This window comes from Osmia bicornis, chromosome 8 (assembly GCF_907164935.1).
Source record: "Osmia bicornis bicornis chromosome 8, iOsmBic2.1, whole genome shotgun sequence".
Lineage (NCBI taxonomy): Eukaryota > Metazoa > Arthropoda > Insecta > Hymenoptera > Megachilidae > Osmia > Osmia bicornis.
The window spans coordinates 10,514,649-10,537,424 of record NC_060223.1 but is presented as its reverse complement, the minus strand read 5'-3'; the positions used below and the strand labels follow the sequence as shown (position 1 = coordinate 10,537,424).

General features: G+C 36.5%; 3 protein-coding genes and 1 long non-coding RNA gene across 10 annotated transcripts in view; 2 read left to right on the top strand and 2 right to left on the bottom strand.

Moving 5' to 3' along the window:
* Positions 1-3,433, top strand: part of LOC114876418 (circadian locomoter output cycles protein kaput) — an 84,608-nt gene extending 81,175 nt beyond the window's left edge. For both annotated transcript variants that reach the window (XR_003789382.2, XM_029187876.2), the window contains exon 11: positions 35-3,433. The gene's annotated coding sequence lies outside the window, so the exon portion shown is untranslated. The remainder of the gene's footprint in view (positions 1-34) is intronic.
* A 485-nt stretch (positions 3,434-3,918) lies between these two features.
* LOC114876419 (arginine/serine-rich protein PNISR-like) lies at positions 3,919-8,823 on the bottom strand. 2 transcript variants are annotated; one of them, XM_029187877.2, is made up of 11 exons: positions 8,290-8,823; positions 8,003-8,191; positions 7,595-7,851; positions 7,313-7,484; positions 7,036-7,217; positions 6,729-6,962; positions 6,547-6,649; positions 5,558-5,629; positions 5,179-5,273; positions 4,952-5,108; positions 3,919-4,874 (listed from the first exon to the last, which is right to left on the bottom strand). In XM_029187877.2, the coding sequence occupies exons 1-11, from the start codon at positions 8,375-8,377 to the stop codon at positions 4,090-4,092; spliced, it is 2,334 nt and encodes a 777-aa protein (XP_029043710.1). In that variant the 5' UTR covers positions 8,378-8,823; the 3' UTR covers positions 3,919-4,089. The 2 variants fall into 2 exon arrangements, with proteins under 2 accessions (XP_029043710.1, XP_029043712.1); XM_029187879.2 differs by lacking the exon at positions 5,558-5,629.
* A 9,768-nt stretch (positions 8,824-18,591) lies between these two features.
* On the bottom strand, positions 18,592-21,139 carry LOC114877681. Its single transcript, XR_003789618.2, has 3 exons — positions 20,808-21,139; positions 20,660-20,724; positions 18,592-20,435 (listed from the first exon to the last, which is right to left on the bottom strand). It is a non-coding gene; the product is annotated as an uncharacterized LOC114877681 (long non-coding RNA).
* Positions 21,140-21,386: 247 nt separating this feature from the next.
* The window catches only part of LOC114877671 (pleckstrin homology domain-containing family G member 5-like), a 50,613-nt gene continuing 49,223 nt past the window's right edge, over positions 21,387-22,776 (top strand). For 2 of the 5 annotated variants that reach the window (XM_029190555.2, XM_029190553.2), the window contains exon 1: positions 21,387-21,651. The gene's annotated coding sequence lies outside the window, so the exon portion shown is untranslated. Of the gene's footprint in view, positions 22,402-22,776 lie in introns of all 5 variants that reach the window. The other 3 variants (XM_029190556.2, XM_029190554.2, XM_029190549.2) reach the window with 3 other exon arrangements.

The following is a 22,776-nucleotide window of genomic DNA, read 5'->3' as shown; positions in this document are numbered from 1 at the left end:
CAATGAATATAATTTGCTATTTAAATGTTCGCAGGTATCTCTCAGGAGATAGTTTCACCGGGTCGGATGACAAAACACGTGACTGTATCATATAGATAATACCGGTTAACATTTTTAAGAGTATTCCTGTGTAACGTTGTATCGTACTCATTCCAGTTAACGCTCGACGTTGCTACGACCTATGTATGTACGCTTGATTTACGTTAATTCATTCGTACTGTTAAGTTTGCAACGAGAGTCTGTTGCTCGTGATCGTTGGAATATCGAGCAACGAAAGAAAATTAAAGACTCTCGATTCGGCTGAACCTCAGTCTTGCCAATGTTTTGTTAATAAGTTTGTAATTTTTGTACTTAATTAATTTATATACGGCTATTTATCTACCGTGCGCGCGATTCGACGTTTAGCATAGCTAGACGAGCCTTCCATAATTTTAGACGTACTATCATTTCGCGAACTTTTTTTTTTTCTCAACAATCGTCCGTTTTTCGGGAACGGAGAAGACTGCGCGAAGAATAACGATAACGAAGATTGAAAACGGAAGTTCCAATTATCTTCCTGTCACGTCGAAGTATTTTTGTTACAGGAAAGACCCGAGTGATTTCAATGCTTCGAATCTCCAGGCAGAGATAGAAAAGAAAGATAGATAAACGTGAATTTATTTTACGTATTATACATATCAAAATGGAAGAGAAGAGAACGACAGATGGTAATCGTTCTTTTTTCTATTGCAATCTTGATATAAATATATATATATATATATAAAAAGAGATATATATGTATAGATAAAGATATATGTATATTGTATTATTTGCTGGTAGGAACGTTTCAAATCGTACGGATTTCTTCTCCCTTCGCGTCCTTTGAACCTTGATCTACAATTTATCCTGTACTTTACCTAATTCATGTCGTTATAGTGTTATACAATATACGAAACTATTTTGCTATGATTCTTTGTAAACATCCACTCCGCTGATCGGCTTTTTACGATAGAACGAAGTTCAAGACGCGTCGAGATTGGTCATTAACGTGATTTCTTCGTTAACAGATAACTACAACATTTTATTTCCGACAAAGACATCATGATACATCTTGTCGATAATTGCTAGTACAAAAATAATGGTGAAGGATATACATATCAATCCGCTCAGTTAAATTTATGATCTATTTTGTTATTAAGTTTTAAATTGAACTCGAAAATAAAAAAGTGGGGACAGTGTTAATAACGAGTCTCGAAGCCCATATTGTAAATTCATATCTTCGATCGTAACAGCTTGAAACTACGTTTCTTTGCAATATCGTATGAAGATCTACTATTTTAAGTAATTGAGTCTAGTCCATACATCAAGCGAATAAACGATATCTATTCTGCTGAAATTGTAAAAATATTCTCACTAGCGATCTTCTCACCCTTCGCCGACAATCCATAAATAAGCTGTGTATAAATAAGCTCCAACAACCCTTAAGGCTAACAAGCTTTTATTTCAGGTTTATCTTTCAGAAACTAATATTTAAAAAATGGAAGTTAATTAGGGCCTCGACGACCGACCACCATCCAACAAGGGTCAATATTTTTTACAAGACTAAAAGAAGAAAAACTACTGTTTTAACCCCTCAGTATAGAATTAAAGTTTTATCGTTAGACAAAGTTAAATAAGGCAGCACCTAATTTAACTATTTAAGGGTTGATCGCATCGGTGAGAATATTAGAGCAATTTTAGCGCGTTCGTGTATATTTACTGTATATTTAAAATATAAGGTATCTTCTAACGAGCATAGGTAAGATTAGTCGATATAGATGATTCCCTTTAGCTATCTACTTAGATCAAAATACCGTACCTTAATTTTATAGCAACCAGTATCTGCAGACAACATGCAATTCAATCGTGACCCCCGTATCTCGATATTGGATCGTTGTTTGAACATTTTATCATCGACTATTTCCTATTTTTTACATCGAACACAACGAGCGTTTTATTATAATTAAAGAAATAATATCACCGAGTGCCTGTTTCGATCGAGAGGACGTATCGAACCAGCTAGACCAATATTTCCTGATTTCTAACTATAAAATATTGTCGTGCATATCGAGAAGAATGAAATAAAATTTAAGATACTTATGAATATTTGATCAGGTTCTTATGGTATTTAATCGAAATGAACTTTACAGAATTCTTCAACACTTATAAATATTTGTAAATAAATCTTCTGATTACACATTTCATATACATCATTTTGCTTGGAAATACTTTATTAAATTCATTGGTTCTCTGTTTCTTTTTACAAGTATCCATTTTCACAGAAAGTTGAAAAACCTGCATTGAAAATTCTTAACACAATGTGATTAGAAAGAACAAAGGAGAAACATTAAAAAGAATGTTAATTACAGCGTTACATATCTATTGTCTAGATGAATCAAGGTATTCTTCGTTTACAAATTCACATAAAAATACACTTTTTCCATTCGAAAAGTTGTTGCTCAAACAAAGAGGCAAAATTTAAGAGACATTGCGCAGATATCTGTATTCCATTGAATCATCGTTGGATCTTATTCAATATATTGCATTCTGTTCTGCAGATGTTCTTTTTTTATACATATATATAAAATATATACATATATCAAAAAATGTATCGAAGTGAAACACGATATCATGCCAAACAAAAACTTTGACTCTCTCCTCGATCCACTCCATCCACTTTAATCTCCGATAATATTCTATATAGAATCTAATTACTTATTAACACTACTACTAAAAAAAAGCTAAGCTCTACGAAATGAAATTTTAAAACTGTATCAAATGTTTATATGAAATAAATTATAATAATGCAATAGAACGGACGTCCTCTATTCTGTATTTTGTACATTCGACAAAAAGGAAGGAGAAAGGATACCGTCTTAAGTAGAAAATTATTACACTAAAGATATCTAGGTGAAGAATATTTCATTCCATCATTACTCTGAGTATGTTACTTTTCATTTTTTTTTATTTATTTCATTTAAAAATGACTCGTTACACTTATCATAGCAATATGTATGTAAGGCCCGAACTTACAATACATTAAAATCATCGGTTTTGTATTTTCTCTTTTTTATCAAACGTATGTCGAACGTGTATCAATACATGATAAACTGGAACAATTATGTAAATCTTCGTACTTGTTTATGTATGTGTCTGTGTGAGCTTGTGTTTTAGGGTTTGTAACAGTTTCGTATCTACTCGTTCGTACTTAATGTGAACAATCAACTGGATTCAAGAAAGAGATCGATTAAAAAACAAGGAAAAACCAAACTGTCACGATTCCTAAATGCTTTCGAATGCGGGCAATTCTCAAAGATCAAAGGTGTGACAATTTATTTGTACCTGATCAGTTTCTCTTACACGAGCTTTTCGACGATGTAACAACGGTTCGGTGTTTTTTTTTTCTTTATGGAAAGTTAATTAATCGACATTCGACACAGTTCTTTCTCTCTGTCTCTCTTTCACTCAAAAAAAACACGCGCTCTTATTCTCTCTCTCTCAGACGGATGTTCGAGTTATTCTAACGCGATCGTTCGAAATGCATGCTAACAATCGTTCATATAAAACGGATACATCGTTATTCAAATAATGCCATCGAGAAAGTAAAAACGGAAACAGAAAGGAAAAAAGAGATTAGCTATGCAGAAATATTGTAATTCTATAGATAAAAAAGGAAAAAGAATCTTGAGTTGATTGATTGGAAATTAATTACAAACGATCTATGGACCAATATACAATTAACGATAACACATTATATATACATAATTTGTATATATATATATATTTATATTTTGCGAATGAACGCTAATTGGAAAGAAACGAGACCTACATCGCTAAAATGTTCGCACGATGGAAAATTTTCAAAGATGGACGATCAGAATGAAAAACCTGCGCTTCCGGTAATGTTTACTCTTTCTCTTTTGTGTATTTCTATAAAGAACAAAATGTATATATAGTATTTCGTTTCTTCACACTGGTTCCGTGCGTACGAACAGTTTGAAAAGTGACTTAATTAATGAATATATATATGTTATGTATATACAACCTTGGCTAGAAGTTTGGGTTCAGGGTTCAATTCCTGTACCGATGATGCGACGATTTCTTACCGTCCCGATGATTCGACTGCCTTGATCTTGATCGTGATTTTCTATGATCCCTAGATCTAGATCGAGTCCTTCTCTTACTCCTGGAAACGTAAGAACGCGAACGTTTTCGTCCTTTCGATCGTGATCGTGATCTGTCTCTGGCTCTTGATCGTGATCGTGTTCTTCTTTTGTCCCTGCCACGAGATTTACTTCGTCTAGTTGAATAGGAACGACTTCTTCTTCGACTTCTAGAAGGAGAACGAGACTTCCTCTTTCCCCGGGAACGCGATCGTGACCATTTCCTGGTCGCGGTACTGGATCTAGATCTACGACAACTTCTCGAGCGAGATCTACGACGTTTACGATTTCTAGATCTCGATCTGTGCTTCTTCGTCGACCTATAATTGCTCGAAGACCTTGAACGATATTCTTTACGTGACTTAATCGATCTAGACCTTGACTTGCGTTTCCGGCCACCACGGTCGGACGAACGGGACCGTGATTTTCTGCTTCTCGATTTACTTCTACTTTTGGATTTCCTTTTTCGATATTCACGATCACGAGCTTTGCTCGATCTTTTCTTCTTGGACGAGTTACGACTCGAGTCAGAGCTGCTCGACTCGGACGAGCTAGATTCGGAATCGGCCGACCCTGATGGAGTATTGGTCTTTGCCGTATCAGGCGGCGCTATTTGATGCTGTGGACTTTGTCCGCCGCTCGACAAAGTTTCAGACGCTTCTCTTTGATTATTTACCGTTTCTTTTTCATCAACTAAAGGTAGTGATGTTACGGAGTTACGCTTAATGATGCAATTTGACCACTTAGTTTTATTATATTTCGAAACATACCTGTGTCCTTGCAGCTTGTATTACCAGTATGATTTTCCTGTTGTTTATTATACTGCTCCTCGTAACGTTGCTCTTCTCTCTCATCCTCCTCGGCCAGACGCGCCTCGATTTCCTCCTCCGTCTTTTTGAACGCTTGCTGACGCCGTTTCACCGTTTCCTTCAAACAATCAAACATTCCTTCTCGTTAATACCAGCTTAATCACCATAAAATAATTATATATACGTACTATCAGCTCATCGTCGCTGTCGTTGTTCTGAGCTTGGACGTGATCGTTCTGCTCCTCCTCAGACTCGCTGTTGCTGTCGCCATAGATGCCCAGACCTACACGAAACGAATAGTTTATTACACGGATTATCGAATCCTACCGCGTTTCTTGTTTTTCATCAAAGTAAAGACATACGCTCGACCACTAAACAGACTGCCGCTATGATTGAAAAATGTCCTGAAAGACATTCTTCGTTTCACGAGAACTTATTAAGCGAGCATGGCTACCGAGAGCGAGCGGTACAAAATGCACACGGACGCATTTGACAAGTGACTGCATGTACATGACCGGTTCCTAGGATGACCGTGCGTTGAAGATTGTAAAGGCATTAGCGACTTACCAAGCTTACGAGTGATCTGAGCAAGAGGGGCCATGTTGTTGAGGGATGCGACGGGGGTCTCTCCTGCAGGGACTTACAATACACACGCATTTAGTACCCAATGACTAAAAGCTATATCATCAGGATACCCCCCAAAATTAAATGGTACTGATCATCGATACACACAAGGAGAGCCGATCCTGCATTCAATCCTTATAAATCACCTTAAGCAATCGTTTACGAATTCCTTTCGATTATAATCAACTGAAACTGCTTTAGACTAGACGTTAGTAGTGGAAAAAAAAAACATATATATTAACAATTAATTCACATAGAGCCACAAGAGGTAACTCGATATCAATGAAGAATAGATATCGAGTAATCGTGTACAACATCAGAGGCACGATATGTTTTTTTTTTTTTTTTTTTTTTTTTCTTTAACACCTACGATATACGTGTCGAAAATGAAAGAAAAATTAGAGAAATGAGACTGAATAGAATCTGAAGAATTTTTGCAGCTCGAACGGGCAATTCTTTTTCGTGCTTTTAATTCTAATCCAATGAATAAAATTGGAGCGTTTCGAAAATTTGAAAATATTCTCAAACTTTTTATTACGCTAGTTACATTGAGCCTTATCAATGTAACTTCATATACCACATCACATTTTAGATGCCTTAAATCGTATCAAATTGAAAATTTGTTATTGTCACAAAGATAATTGGGCGGCAAGTAATTCTACGTAAAAAACAACAAAAGACTGAAAATTATTACTTATACTATGTGTATGTAAGTCCTGAAAAAATAAAGTAGGATATCCTGAAAATCATCGAATAAGTAACTCTATGAATTGAGTAATCTCTGTTTAATATTTAAAAGCTTATATTACACAAATGGGCAAATAAAATTCACCGCAACACTGCACGAGACTCATGTGAATCAGATTCTGTGCACTGGTGAGCGAAAGTATGAAATATCAATTTGTTAGTTGTATCGTGTGTATCTGGGGTACCTTTGGCACGTGCGCGGCTCCAAACCTCTCTGCATATAGAACCAATTTCTTCGTTTGTTACCTCCAGAAGAATTTCCGTAAGCGATCTCCGAACCTTTAACATCTGACCAACAATAATTTGTGCTACAATGAATTAAACGAAAAATCGTCAAACAAGTACAATAAATCTTGATGATATTCACCACGTCCTGCAGCACCTCTTCTCTGGTTCGCTTCGGTATGGGTATAGTCAGATTGGAAGTGGTTGGGCTTCTATCTGTATGCCCGTGCGCATCTGGTGAATCCGCATCGCGAAACCGTGATTTCCGTGGTCGAAGAAGGATGTCCGGGGTTCGTTCGAAATTTTTCTCGGTGGCCTGTTGATTACGTGCTCCCTCATCGGCATCCTGCTCTGTTTCCTTATCAGAATCAGAGTCCTGTATATCGAGCAACAGAGACATTATGCAACTATGTTCTAACCGATTGTTCAGAATGCATTCGAACACCTACGAATTTGCTTTTAGCAGGATTCAATACTGCTCGAGCCTCGTCTTCGGCTTGTTTTCGAGCTTCTATTTCCTGTTTCCTCAGAACCTCTTGCCTTTCCCTTTCAACAGCTTTTTGTTTTTCTTTCTCCATTTTTTCTAAACCCTCCCTAATCCATGCTGGCAATTGCCTACGTTTTGCCGCGTCTAAAATCAAAATATTCTCGTCTCGTGAAAATTTTGATCGGGACCAGCAGGATTTATTTTTTTATCATATTTAATACAATTGATCAGGGTATAACCTATAGTTGTAGTTGTATCTTCTTCAGGCGTTTTCTCACGATCTTCTCGACACCTTACAGCGTCTATGGGTCTCATATGCCCTGTTCTGTTTGTGTGTCTAACTCCTTTCATAAAAGGGGGTGGTTGAGGGGGTATTGCAGTGGGTGGTTCTCCAGACCAATAACTAGACACCTAAATATAAAAGGCTCATTATCTGTAATTCCGAGTTTAGTCACCTCCTAGTCAAAAGTCAATGAAAAAGTACAGAGAGTTTTATATTATATTAGAAATATAATTTTAACCTGACTATAAGGTTGTGTTGGAGGTACTGAATTATAAGAATACAATGATGGTGCTGCTGGAGGTGGTACATTAAATTCAGATGTTGTAGATATAGTTGGAGCAGGTGGGACAATAGGTACTGTAGGAATTCCCATAGGTTTCCCATCAGAACCTATAGAAACACCAGGGGGAGGTACACCAGTCCATTCCCAAGTACCTGCTCCAGAACCTGAGGTATTCCAATGGCCCCACTGATTCCACTGACTCCAAGCTTCAGCTGGCATTAAAGAACATGCATTATAAGGAAATTTTATAAAAGAGAATCTTATATTTATAAATTAGATATCGTCTGTAAAATTTCAAATAACAAAAAATTAAATTAAAAATATATCCAAAATTATTGGATTGGTTGAAATTTCTGTTTATACCTGATCCACTAATTGTGGGTGCAGGTGGTGCTGGTGGTACATCATCCTCTTTTGTATCCATATCCATAGGAGCTTCTCCGCTCCCATCAGTCCCAGCACACACAGGATTAATAGTAGGAGGAGGTGGTGCTGGTGGCACTACAGTTTCTTTCATTTTGATCCACTGCTGAGCTAATGCTGCCCAATCAACTGAATAGCGATGAATAGTTTTGTATGATGATTAAATATTGTATAACAATGGTAAGATATGAATCGCATATATACCGGATACTTCTTACACCATTTACCTTGATCATTACTCATATTTTGGTAAGCGGAAGGATTTAGAGCCCACTGGGTTGGGTAATCTTTTCCTTCAAACATATCTCCGCTCATTTTTATCTACTAATGCCCCAGAGAAAAGCAATAACTATGAATTAACGCACTTTAACCTTGTATGCGTGTAACACAGTCATTGGTTAGCAATGCGAACTTAAAACTACTGCTAAGTACGATATAACGGCTACATAGTGGAATAAATACTTTGATTTGGTTACTGTTTAGCACTTTCACAGCATCGATCAATGTTTTAATACACTTCGAGGCGCCCTATTGCAATGTATATTGCTATATCTAATGTACACGAATTACAGACACGACTTACGAAAATTTATCGCGCTCGGAGCAGCGATTCAAACAGTAAATTAACGTAGTTGATTCAGGTTGAACTGATACAATAATACATTTTTTACGTACTTTCTCCTTATTTAATGTCTCAAACAATCACCAAACTACTTTACCGGAAAATATCACATCTCCGCCAACATTGGCCGCGAGGTGTCACAATTCACATGAAGGCAAATTTTTACCTAAAAAAATGCAAGTGGCGCCTCCACCTGGCTTGTAGTTACATGTAAACGGGATCGAGTAACCGAAGGAGGGAAAAAACGACGGCGTCTCTGTTCTTGTGCAACTTTTCTACAGTATTTTACATCAGGTAATTAGCAAATAAATGCTCTTTATACAATAATTTGTTAACCTTTATAAGGAACAAGCATGATTGATTGATGTTTTCTAGTTTTATATCAGTATGAGCTTTGAAAAAACCATCGCTGGTACAACGATGGGACGCGCAACTTTGCTCGTAACTAAAAGTGTCCTAAACTTGGTAAGTATGCATTTCTTTTCGCCTACATTATTTTTAATATTGTTATTTGATGCATGTCATTGATAGAAAATGTTTTATTTATTTCTAAACTCAAAGAGAAATATGAATCAACTTTCAGTTAAGAAATAATTGTAAGGTTAAAAATTATACTGAAATGAGTTGTAATAAAAATAGAATATACGTAAATAATCAATTTCAATAGTCATAATTTAATTAATAAACAATTATAAAATTAAAGACCATAGTTAAATAAATGTAATAGAATAATTTGAAATTCTAGTCAAGGTAGCTGGTATAGTGTGTTGCAAAAGATGTCAAAAAGATAAAACAGATCACAAATGTAGTTCCTCGTTTTTTCTGTAGGGCGCAGTTCGTTTGTTTTCTGCGCTCGACCGCGCGCTCATTCGCAGCTCGTGTTCTTAAATATTTCGTATCAAAATCACGCCATAGGAAAGTGTTATTAAAGCAAAATTCCCCTTTATTTATTACATAATCACAATAATATAAAATATAATACAAGACGGGTGTTGCTAAAAAAAGTACATTATTCGATTTTTTCGCTGATATTTATTGTATGAACGATTCCATTACGATTACCATTACAGTTTCGAAACTTCTACCAATGGCTGTGATTGGTCGTCTATTATGGCGTCCTTCCATTTCGACCAATCAGGTTTATCGTTGTAGGGTGCAATGTGCGGAGTGTGGTGGCGTGCAACAGTCGTCTCGAAGCTTCGTCCGTTTAGCACGTGTCTGCAACAGGTAAGATTAAATTATCTTTAAATACTAAATTAAATTGCCGATCGGGTGTTAAAAGTACAAAAAACAGAAAGAAACATCAAAGAGAAGTCTGAATTCTTGATCTTTGACATTAATTCGGCGTTTTCTTCACAAATACATGAGTTGAAAATTTTTGCTCTCGTCGGGAATGTATAATAAGAGTGGAACTGCAGAATCTGAATTATTTTCTCTTTTATATCGTTAAGTTCCTAAACATTATCGAATGTTTTTCATATTGTTTCACACAATTTGCTGTTTTTAATTTAATAACGTCTTTTCTTGAGCATCGTAATATTGTTCCTGTTTAGACCTGTTCGTGTGCTTGCTTAGGGATCGGCCGATAGTAGAATATACCGAACATTGCCGAGTGTTGCCGAAGTGCCGACCGGTCTACGATGGGAAGGAAGGTCTCGCCATTGCTCTCTCGAGCGTCGAAGTAAGAAGACGTGTCGAGGACGTGCTCCCGTATAAGCAATATCAAAGTACGTATAGTCTACTTATTTAAATAATTTGCATAAATTATCGACTTCGATCGTTTGTTTATTTGTTGGTTAAACTTAATTTGCATAAATTTTTATTTTTTATTTGTTACAGATATTTATTTGAGTTCAAAAAGGCGCCGTGGGATACGACGCCATTGATATTGGTTCGAAATATAATTTTGTAAAGGGTATATAATATAATTGGTAACGTTTTGATTTATTATAATCAATTATCAACATTTATTACTGCTTTTTTTGAGTCGTTGTTAAGTGTAAGCATTTTTAATAATTAATTGGTATCAAAGTCGAGGAAGAAAAAATTAGAATTTTGTTTTTATCAATTAATACAAAAAGTATCATTAATATTTCATTTTATTAGAAAATTTCGTCTAGTATTTTAATAGATTTGTTTTAAATTAGAACAAAATTGAAATAATTCGTATTTTACTGCAAATGATTGCTTCTCTTCTGCAATTATAAATTATTTTAAACAATCTATTTTTGTTAAACCGTAGTAATTATATTATAATATCCAGTTTTCGATGCAAGTTTAAATTAAAATAGAATCACGTTTTTAAATCACATGCTGTTTAAGCATGATTAATTATTGGATTTTGCTTATTGAAAAGAATTAGATAATTTATAAATTACTACGTAATAGAATTTCCAACAATTTTTAATATGCTTACAATCTTAACAACAAAAATCCACTGCTTTAATAAAATAGTTTATTATATGTATTTAACAATGATTTTTTATCCTTGTAATATTCATTGGAATAATTATCAACAATTATTTAATACATTTCGTTATTACAAGATAATCTAGGATCAATATTCAGCTTCAATAATATTCGTGTTCGTAGATATTTCCATTTACACATAACAGTATTTCCTTAACGAACGTTCAATAAGAAGAATGTTGGTTTTGTTTTGTATATTTCCACCCATCCCCAACCTCCTCACTAATCTTTTCTTCCAGGAATTGTTGTGGCCGCGCGCAATGCGGTCGGTAGAGTCAGTGTTTGTACGAACATACTTCCAATGTTTTGATTTTTGCAAGGGCGAACTGGCCCTGAATAGAGTTGCGTTTGTATTTATGAATAGGAATCACGCGAAAGTAGAGTCAGTGTTTGCTGCGTATTGTAAAATATTTCCTAGAGCATCGCGGCTCTGATTTTTCTTTTTCCATCGCGAAAGTAGAGTCTCTATAATTGTTCGCCGGAAATTATTCACGGTCGCGTTTCTAGTACTTTATATCTTTATTTTTATTTTTAATTTTTTTTTTATTGCTCGATATATCCGGTATTAGAGTCACGGCACCACTGAAGAGGAGTCTTGGGCGTTGCTCCATAAGGAAAGAGTGTAAGTATCTTTTTACTTTATTTAATTAATTTTAATTCGAGTAGAATAATTTACAATTTCAACACTTTATAATTGAGAGTTATTTTTCATTGCTAATATTTGATAAAATCCAAATTTATATATAATTTTATTACAATAAGAATTTATAATTTTCAAAATTAACCGTAATTCCTCTTTTTTTGTTACAGATGAATTTTTGAACTTTGGCGAGTTCCTGGACATTCCTGATGGCTTCCGTCTTCTCCTGTAAGGCAACCTCCTACCCGGTGAGCATCCTCCTACCTGGTGTGCATCCTCCTACCTAGTTGTTGACTGTCGGAAGAAGAGTATATCTGCGAACGGTGAGTTGCATGTTTTATGGTTCCTCTGGTACTCAATCATGCCGTAGGACGAATGGTCCAAATCGGCACGGGTACTGGTTGTATACGTGAGTAGCTAGCACAGTGACCATGGGTATGATTATACCCATGAGTAGTAACATTTTTATTGTGTTTTATTTCATTTAGTTCAGGCTATGTTTTCTTGTACTCCGCGTTTTAATATCATTTCAATTCCACATATTCCAATAGATATTTTTGAAATATATGAATACTTTTAAATGTTCTTAAATGTGGAATATGAAATATTTTAATACCGAAACGATTTTATTTAGTTTGTCTGACTTAATTATTGCGAAGGTTCAAAGCAATATAATATTGATAGTATTATGTAATATGTATACTGGATATACATATTAATGATGCTATTACATTGATTTAATTACATTTTATACATTGTAAATTCAAATATAATTTGAGAATTTTTTACGCGTAGTAAAGTTCAATTACACGTTCATGAAAAATTGAACAATTTATGTGCAAGAAAACAATTCGTGACGGGTAGATTTCCAAGTCAGAGTGATCTATTTTAACACATTTTGCGTATTCTTGAAAATTCACTCTGAGGAGGCAGTCGCCTGAGGATGTTTTATTCATTTTCACAATAAATTCTTTTTTCATAACAAAGAATTCTTAATTAGAGACATTAAATTCTTTTTTATTAGAGATTTGCAATTATTAAATTAGTGTTGCGAAAAATTTTCAGCGCGAGAGTAAATGTGACGATGCACTGACTAGTATTCGGTGGGAATCCTTTTGGTTTTTAATCTCAATCCTATGTATTATTTAATTAATGAAATTAGTTACAAGGATTCCGCGGCATAAGACCGTGAACACCATCTCTGGGAGATATACCCATGCATTACTAGGCCTTTGCAGGCGCAGTTTTAGAATACGGAACATATGAAAATATGTTACCATATTCTAAACTGCAGTCCTTTTGTCTATACTATGGGCGTCCGTCAATCTGACACCGTTGGATGCAACGTGTTGGACGGGCGGGTAGCGCTCTTAGCGAAGGGGTGCACTCTGTCCTGGCGTTACGACGTCCAGGCGGGGTGGGTGGTATGTAGCGTCTGGCGTAAGACTAGGGGGCGTGAGACCCTTCGTTGCCAGCTGGTATTAGCAGTGCACCATGTTTGCGTCATAGTTGCTCTATTATACTTTTCAGTATTTGTTCTTAAAGCTTTATATTTACAAAGTCGAGTCACTTTTATTAAAATAGTGAAATATTAGCCCGTTAGATGTGTATGTACTAATCATGTTTCTAGATCAGGATTTTCAGGTTTAACCCCTTCCGTGTTTATTGCCAAAGCCCATTCACGTGCCCAGGTGCTACTTGGATGGGTAGAGGTAATGGGCACGATGACCTAGTTCATAAGAATAATAATTAATAAGCGGCTGGCATTGTGTTAGTATATCGTGCACGACGTAATTTCCACATATGGTGTGTGTGTTTTTAGGCTGTGGGATTGCGTCGGTTTAATAACTTTTTCATTTAACTTTTAATTTGAAATAATATTTTATTCAATAAGATGTACAATGAACGTACAAACCAAATAGTATTATTACCATTACTATTACTATATTGCCATTACTATTACCATGATTATTACCATTATTTTGAAATATTCTATATCAAAGTAGTTAATTAAATTTTGTGATTATCATTATACGCAATGATTGCTAGCCTTGCCAGACGATTTCAGTGAAAAATGGTACGTACCGTAGAGTGTGATGTGAGATGAAACTCGGGTGTCGGAGGCGTCCCGGGACGTTCTCTCTAGTGTAGGTCTTGCGCCCGGGTGGAGTGTATGGGGGTCGTGGAATGAATTTTTGTGAGAATGTGATTTTGCCTTTTTTAAATATAGCGTTAGGTAGGTAGGTAGTATACCTTCTGGTGTGTGTGATAGATTGTAACTAGGTAGGGCTGGGACAGGTTGTCACAGTCTCTTGGTCGGGTAGGCGCGATTTCGCGTGATCAACCTGTACCTGGAATATATTTGAAGAATTGACGATACTATCGATACGAACGGAGTATGCCGTTCGCCTTCGATTCTATCTGTACAATTTTTCAAATTTTTGGCGACTTCATAAATCGTCATACGCGATCGCGATGGCACGAAACGCACAAGTTCTGTTCGAGCACGGCACGTGTGCACGAACAACGACTTATATGTATAAAGTCCTTTTTCGTTCACGTGTCAATTAGAGTTTCGCGATTTTTCTTTTTTGTTGATTGTTTTTTTTTTGTTTTGCGAATTTGCAAGTCTCGAGCTTTAGATATAAGTTTCAGGTGGGTGGACCGTCCGAAGAAAGAAAAAGCTATATGCCGAAGCGCCCCGACAAACTGTCTTTCAAGAGGGGAACTACTAATGATTTTGCATCCTTTTGCAAAAAAGGATGGGAAATCATTATCGTTACTACTTTGTCACTGTGCTTGCCTGTAGTTGTTGTTTTGTAATTACAGGAGAAGAGGGGGCCCGTGACCCCCATGATTTTGGGCAAATCGCGTTTTCAATTTAGTGTTGCGAATATTGATCACGGTTCAATTTAGTGTTGCGAATGAATATCGATCACGGTTCAATTTAATGTTGCGTATGCATGATTATCGCGATTTTCATTTAGTGTTGCGAACTTTAAATATCGCGTTTGTTTCTTGCATTGCTTTAAAATAGAATTTAACTTTTCAATGTTGATTGCTTTAAGATTTTTGAGAGTTTTGCTTTTTAATGTTCATTGCTTTTAGTGTTGCGAGTGAAAGATTCACGGTTTCAGAATCCCCCTTTTTTGCATTTTAATTGCATGTCTGTTAAAGGTAGTGTTGCAAATGACATAAGCGCGATTGTTTCCCAGTGTTGCGACTTATAAATACGCGATTGCTTTGCATTAGTTTATAGAGTTCCCTGCTAATTAGTGTTGCGGTAATGAATATTCGCGTTTTGCATTAGAGTTGCGATATATGATGAAATGCCCAAAAACGATCCAGTGGAGTTGTCATGGTCCATAAGGCAGCTATGATACAGCCTTGGATTGGCTGTACCCCTTTTTTAGATTAGTGTTGCGTCTTACAAAATTCGGTAAATTTGAGTAGTGTTGCGTTACAATTCGCGTTTTCTCTTTTTTTCTTTTTTTCAGCTTAGCGTTGCGTATAATGGAGCAGCCTTCACGCGTACGCTTTTGTACATATTATATAATTAATGAAATTAGTGTTGCGAGTAAAAAATTCACGGTTTGAGAATCCCCCTTTTCTGCATTTTAATTGCATGTCTGTTAAAGATAGCATTGCGAATAACATTAGCGCGATTGTTTCCCAGTGTTGCGACTTATAAATACGCGATTGCTTTGCATTAGTTTATAGAGTTCCCTGCTAATTAATGTTGCGGTAATGAATATTCGCGTTTTGCATTAGAAATGCCCAAAAACAATCCAGTGGAGTTGCCATGGTCCATAAGGCAGCTATGGACCAGCTGCCGTGGTACAGCCGTGGATTGGCTGTACCCCTTTTTTAGATTAGTGTTGCGTCTTACAAAATTCGGTAGATTTCAGTAGTGTTGCGTTACAGTTCGCGTTTTTTCTTTTTTTCTTTTTTTCAGCTTAGTGTTGCGCATAATGGAGCAGCCTTCACGCGTACGCTTTTGTACATATTATATAATTAATGAAATTAGTGTTGCGGATGAATTCGCGATTGTTATTAAATTAGTGGAAGTAACTATGACTCACATTCGGTGGGAGTCCTTTTAAGGATTCCGCGGCCTGAGACCGTGAACACCATCTCATGGGAGACAAACCCATGCATTACTAGGCCTTTGCAGGCGCAGTTTTAGAATACGGAACATATGAAAATATGTTACCATATTCTAAACTGCAGTCCTTTTGTCTATACTATGGGCGTCCGTCAATCTGACACCGTTGGATGCAACGTGTTGGACGGGCGGGTAGCGCTCTTAGCGAAGGGGTGCACTCTGTCCTGGCGTTACGACGTCCAGGCGGGGTGGGTGGTATGTAGCGTCTGGCGTAAGACTAGGGGGCGTGAAACCCTTCGTTGCCAGCCGATGTTTTGTCATAGTTCAGAATGTTTGCAATTTTGAAATTAGTGTTGCGTATGATTTCGGTTTGTTTTATAGGGTTTGCTTAGGGATTGCTCTTATGGGCAGTCAAACTTTTCTTTTCAGCTTCCTCTGTACCCTCCCTCCCACTGCCATGCCCCCATTCTTTTTTTCCCCTTTTTTTAATGTTGAAAATTTTGAGCATTCGGTTGTTGGAAATACTGTTAAATAATATATGAATTTAATATTTTCAGAATATTATTAAATATGATAAAGTTTTAAATAGAACTTTATTCAAAGTTTGGTGATAAATTATTTCAAGGAATATTTGTTCATTCAAGATAGCTTATTAAATTTTAATTCTACTTTATTTAAACAAAAGTAGTGGATAATTGTTGTTCGAGTTGTTTAGTTTTAATTTTTGATCGCGATGCTTTGTTTCAACCTTACGGAGAAGCTAATTAAATTACTTTTATAAATTTTCAAATTCTTTTCCTGAAAAGCAAGGTCCACTCGTGATTTATTTTTTAACTTTTCCATTTATAATAAATTTGCATTGAAAGGTGTATTGAATAATATAATGCAATAAAGTCGAATAGAGTCGTGGTTGTACATACTATACGTATATTGCAGTAAAAGGCAGTTGTTTCAATTAAAATATTGTGTGCTATTTGTCGCGAAATGGACGAATATTAAATACAATAAAATGAAATAATTAATGTTCTTAACTCAAATCACTTAACTCAAATATATATTTTTCTGATTTTTTTTTCTCTTTATTTTGGTACTGAAGTTTGCTTTAAATTCATATTTCGTATCAAATTGATTTTGAGTTATTAACAACCACTCTGGCTTTTATAAAATTTTATTGTTACTAATGTATCTTCTTTCCAGCTATTCATTTTTTTTGCCTTTATCTGGATTCAATTAATCAGTTTCTGTTACAGAGAAATATCTTTATAGGAAGTATGAAATAATAATATCGAATAATCGACTGGAAGAAATGTAGCGTCCATAAATGGAATTCAATGTAGCCAATTAAGTAAAACAAGGTGAAAATGATTGAAAGGAAAAATCATTCTTATAAGTGGTAATATTTGAACCGTACTATTTTCGAGAATTGTATTTAATCCTTTTTTGTTTTTTCAGGCAGGTTGTAAATTTATGATTAAGGCTACATGAGCCTTATTATTTTCTTAAATTATGTTTAATCCTTTTCAGTTTTATTTTAGGAGGTATACTGGCGAGGACAACAAAATCAACAAATTCATTGGACGTATTTATGTATATAGTCATTAAGACATAATCGTCAAACACTGCAGTGTTTAATTAGGAAGCATTAGATTTAAGCGAATTTTTAATATAATTACGAGCGCTCAGATAGGTTGATATTCTTAGTAGTATAAATATGTAGGACAAATATGCAATTGCATATTTATTAATTACAGATCTGTAATCAAAATCAAAATCGAAAATATTGCGATAGGAATAAACAGCAAAAATCTACGTAAATATATGTATAGATAAGTAGATAGGTAGGTATTGAATAAAAATAATGCTCCTTTTGTTGTTCGTTTGCACAACAGTCAAAAACGTTTTGCAAATGTGCATCAAGAGGATGATGGTATTGAATAAAAATAAAAATTTGCATAAATGGAGGGTGGATGGGATGAGGTAGGGCGGGTCTCCAGCCGCAGCAACCTCCCCGTGGTGAGACCTGGGAAATCGTTATTATTTGATGGATTATTAATAATTGCATCATTATTTCAATGGTACACTTATTAATTATGCAGCAAATAATACGAGCGAATTGGCTGCGGAATTTATGGTTTTTTTTTTCTATTTAATCTGTGTTATATTTCTTTCAGGAACTATGCCTTTGAGATTCTGCAGTGTACCACATTGCAAATACAATTTTACGGAAAGAAAATGAATAATAATGAATGCATGGTCAGTATTGTTTAATTATGTACTTATAAAAGGTAACGTAGTATAGCATGCCGTTAGTTGGATGGAATAATTCAGGTGGCGCTTAAATCAGTTTCTTCGATCACACATGGCCTGTTTTACCGATGCGGAATTCGAAGTTCAGCCTCGACGCTTGCATCACCTTAATTTCCCTTTGATTCCTTTTTTTTGATAATGATCCCTCGATTCTTCAACCCCCATTTAGTTCCTGAAATCATTGTTTTGAATCGTAGAGTGCGCCACAAATTTTCTATTACCGTCAAAGTGCGTTAGATTGTTGCAGTACGAAGTGTTTCGCATAAAATAGATCAGATAGCGCTCGCGTTCGAGGCGCAAAAGTTAGTTTTGCTGTCCAGCGCCAGGGAGCACTGAAGGTATGAATTTCAAAAGGGTTAATGTAATAAATATATTATAAAACTATCTGACATAACATTTTAAATATATTAAATCAATTACATTTCAATGATATGAATTTGTCTTGTACTATTTCATAAGTTCATAATTCATTCAACGAGACGAGTCAGTTTACAGTTCTTCAAACGCTTCATACGATGTCTATGTATATACTGTGCTTCGGTCTTGTGTCGAGCACGTGAATTTTTTAATTTACATTTACTGAATCATTTCCTTGAACGGACCATAGTAGCCGTAGCACTTTGATTAGCATCATAATTGCAAGAAAGATCGTGTAATCAAATAATGGTTCAATTATAAAAGAATAGTCGTTTATCCTGATTTAGCTCCAGAATAAAAGTATGTATGGTAGAAGCTTATATAATTAAGTATAAGAAAAAAGAATCACCTTTCAATTTTTGTAAGTTTCCATAATTTTAACATATTTCAAAGTAGATGATTAATACTTATTCTTCTGCCTTTTCATGAACTTTGTTCTTTTCTTACTTATACCGATACACAGTAGGCTTTGCTTCTTTAAACTTTCGCCCCGTTTTTTCATAAATATACCGTTTAATTGTACCGAGCAAACTTAACGAATTAAAATGGCGTAATTCGGTGCTGGCGAGGGTGGCGAGGGTGGATTAGGGTGTTCAGCTGGTGGGGATGAATGTACCATCCTGTGTCAGGTGTTTCTACCACGCGGCCGGTTACATTCTCTTCAAAAACAGCGCAGGTTCACGTGCTTTAGTAGCAATTTCACCCGCGAACCTCTCGTGAACGCATCGATCGAAGATTTCGTTAACAGTGATCTTTTAATTTGTGACGGGTACCCAGGATATTAATATATAGTTTTTTATTTATTAAACTTTGAGAACTCATTATCCATTGATTCTTTTCATCTCGGCTTTGGAATCAAAATAGAGTGATTGTTGCACATACATATATGGTAAGTGTTCATCATATACAATTACTGCTCAGCCAATTAGGTTTTAAATTACCGAATACTTCCGGCGTAATAACATCATGCCAATTAATGTTCCCCAAACACTCTTAGTCGCGCTGAATATTATTCACTGAAATTTAATTTCGTCCCGTGAAATGCAACGAATTTCTAGAACAGGTTGTTGACTTAATAAAGACTCCGCCAGTGAATTGCCCTGGTTCGTTGGTTCGTGTGCCAGCATTCAACCAACTGTTCACAATGCGACCAATTTCTACCCCCTACTCTTTCGATACTCGTCCACCACGAACGGCACAACATTTAAAAAGCCGAGCACAAAGTCATCTTATCGATACCAATTTCATTCGATCACAATCTACCCTACCGTCTATAGATCTTTTGGGACGTGTTAGATCAAAGAAGGCTAACAATTGATATTTTTAATGAAGTTAAGGTAACTAGTCTGGCCTGGAGAAAAATTCGGTTACTCGAAAGCTCGTGTCCTCTTGAATTCGATTGCCTAGAAATAGGGTATCGTGGAATCAGATGCGGTAGGATCAGTTAGGCTGCGCTGGCAAACGTAATATAGATTTAGGTTAAACGTTTTATCGATTGGCGAGGACGAGTCCGGAGGAACGTCGACTCATACATCGCTCGGACTCTCTGGCGGACACCTGAGCGAATCCTTAACCGGCTAAGGATGTCAAGGAAACGATGAAGCTTGCCTAGTAGGCTATCCCGATTTGGCGTCCTTATAGAATCAACTCGTACACAGAACAGCCTTGTTCTTTACAGATGCAAGCCGGAAATCGCGAAGCGGATACACGAAGCAGCCGACGAAATTCTCGCTTCACAGTCCTGACAAAGGTCGTACGCGAGCTAGTTGGCTTCCTTGGCGAGCACCGTTATCGATCTGCTTACTTTCGCGACCTAGAAATAGACAATTCGTATCGACATTTTCGCACGTGTGCCAAAGGATGCACTTGGAAGTTGAGCGAGTAACCAGCTGGATCCTCCTCGGCACCGGCCATGCTCTGAACTTTATTGCCCTTCGTAACAACGTATAGGTACGCACGGGTGTCGGTTTGTGGGCTCTTCGATACTCGTAAAAGAACGTTGGAAACTGGTCGTAACCCGCGAATCTATCAACTTACCCGTGAACATAGCGTATCGATCTTTTCCTTTTTCTTCTTCTCCGAGTCAAACGGTTGAATATTTCCTTAAAAATTGTCATGGTTAGGCAATATTGTATTTAATAGATTAGGTATATTATTTCAGACGAAATGCAGCATCGTCGATTACCATTTTTCATGCAACGCGTTGCATTCATGAAATATCAATCTTTCTGTTTCGTCGTAAAACGTGCGGTTATAAAGTTTGCCTCGTTATATTCGACAGAAACGATTTCACGGTTCCCGACTTCTACATTGCAGCGTGTTCGTTTTCTACTATCCGTAAAAATGACATGTGCTTTTATAGCCGTTTTACAGCCACATTAGTTCCAAGACTTTTTACAATGCCTTTCAATGTTCTTCGCGAACATTAACACTTGCAATTTTGCGGCTACAATATCTTCAAGATCGATTGCTTCCCTTTTCCTTTCTTAAATGGAAAGTATCATTTTCTATCTAGACTATTGAGAACCACTGACATAGTACATTTCCTTAGTCGATCGACGGTTTCTTTCGCGATCACCTACGCCGTTTTATCAAATGATCGACCGTCTTTATCCCGCTCACGATCCCCTCCACGTTCACGGGCAAAACGCTTACCTCGTCTCACCTGTCTTCTTAATTTCTTAACCAAGACGCGTCTGCGATTTTCACGCTCGCGTTACACGCCGAGACGGCGCGAAATCGATAGAACACGCGCGGCTACCAGTCCAACAATCACGCGATATAAAATCGTCTTATCTCGATCCCGTTGCTTCAACGAGCCTCCTTTTTTCTTACGATCTCTGAAACGATCGTCGCGAAAACGAGTTACGTTTCAGTTTAATCGTGGATCCGCGACGATTTGTGTCTTATCGTTGCCGATAAGACTTGGTGAAAATTGTGATAAACGTGCGTTTTATGATTCTTATCGTTTACTATAGAACATTGTGCGGGCTCATCGATGCCAATTTGGTACCGACGGATATGTCATGGTAATACAATGGTGCACGGTGAATACACAGAGTGAATAATTTTAAAGGCTCGCCACGTTTCGCTTTCACTTGTATCGATAAAAGTTTCTGACGTTTCGAGATTTCAACAAATTATAGTTCGCCGAACCTTTTTATTATCCTATCCGCCTTGAAAGCTATTGTGCTCTGAACTTTCGAATTCGTCTATCGCCAAGGTAATCGGCGAAAATATACAACTAGTGGAGGCGAGCGCGCGTTCTTGTTACGCCACGTGCCATACAGAGATATGTCGACTGTCATGGGGGTCACCGGTGAACGGCACCGTCAATTCTATATACAAGAAGAGAAATTCAAGAAAATTTCAAGCAGTAGGAAATGGATAGCTTCGATTTAACGATTCCTCTTTACAAGCTTTGATATCAAACACTTATTGATAGAAATTTTTCAGAGAAATTCATTTTTACTAATAGAAGAGGATAGGCAGACAATTATTTCGCACACGCTTATCGTTGATAGTCTTTTAAGATTCCTTTGCCGTTCTAATCGGCTGAACTTCGCACCACCTTGAGCAACCTTATCGGCGCATACACGAACGTGGCAACGTGTGTTACGTGGTGGTTCACGATGGTGCATCGATCTAACCTGGTGCTAATTATGCACCCAGAATCGAGAACACCGACCCTCTTGCACTTACGGTGATGATTTCCTTATTTTTTAATTCTTGGATCGTCAAAAATCATTCGCGTTAGAAATTGGACGAACAAAGAAAAAGTGAGCAAAATTCAATTTCCATGTTTCGCGCATTTTCGCGTTTCACTTCTGCGAGCAGTACAGTTAAGCTTGTTGCATTTTTGCACTGTTATCGAGCTGCAAACACGTTCTTGCTCGTGACGTTTCGCGTACATCCACGATAAAACCGCGATACGCTCCTACTTTTACGATAGCGTTAATTGTCGATGACGAAACGCGTTTGTTCGATGTTTACTCCTTAAAAAAAAGGAAAAATTAACGCCTGAAATACCTGTTTATTAATAAAACTTTTTGGTCGATGCTGTAACACGTTGACCTTTTTCACAGCACAGTGAAAAAGGACGAGTGTAATTGCAATTATTCAGGATACCACAATTTTATTTTCAAGCTTTCCAC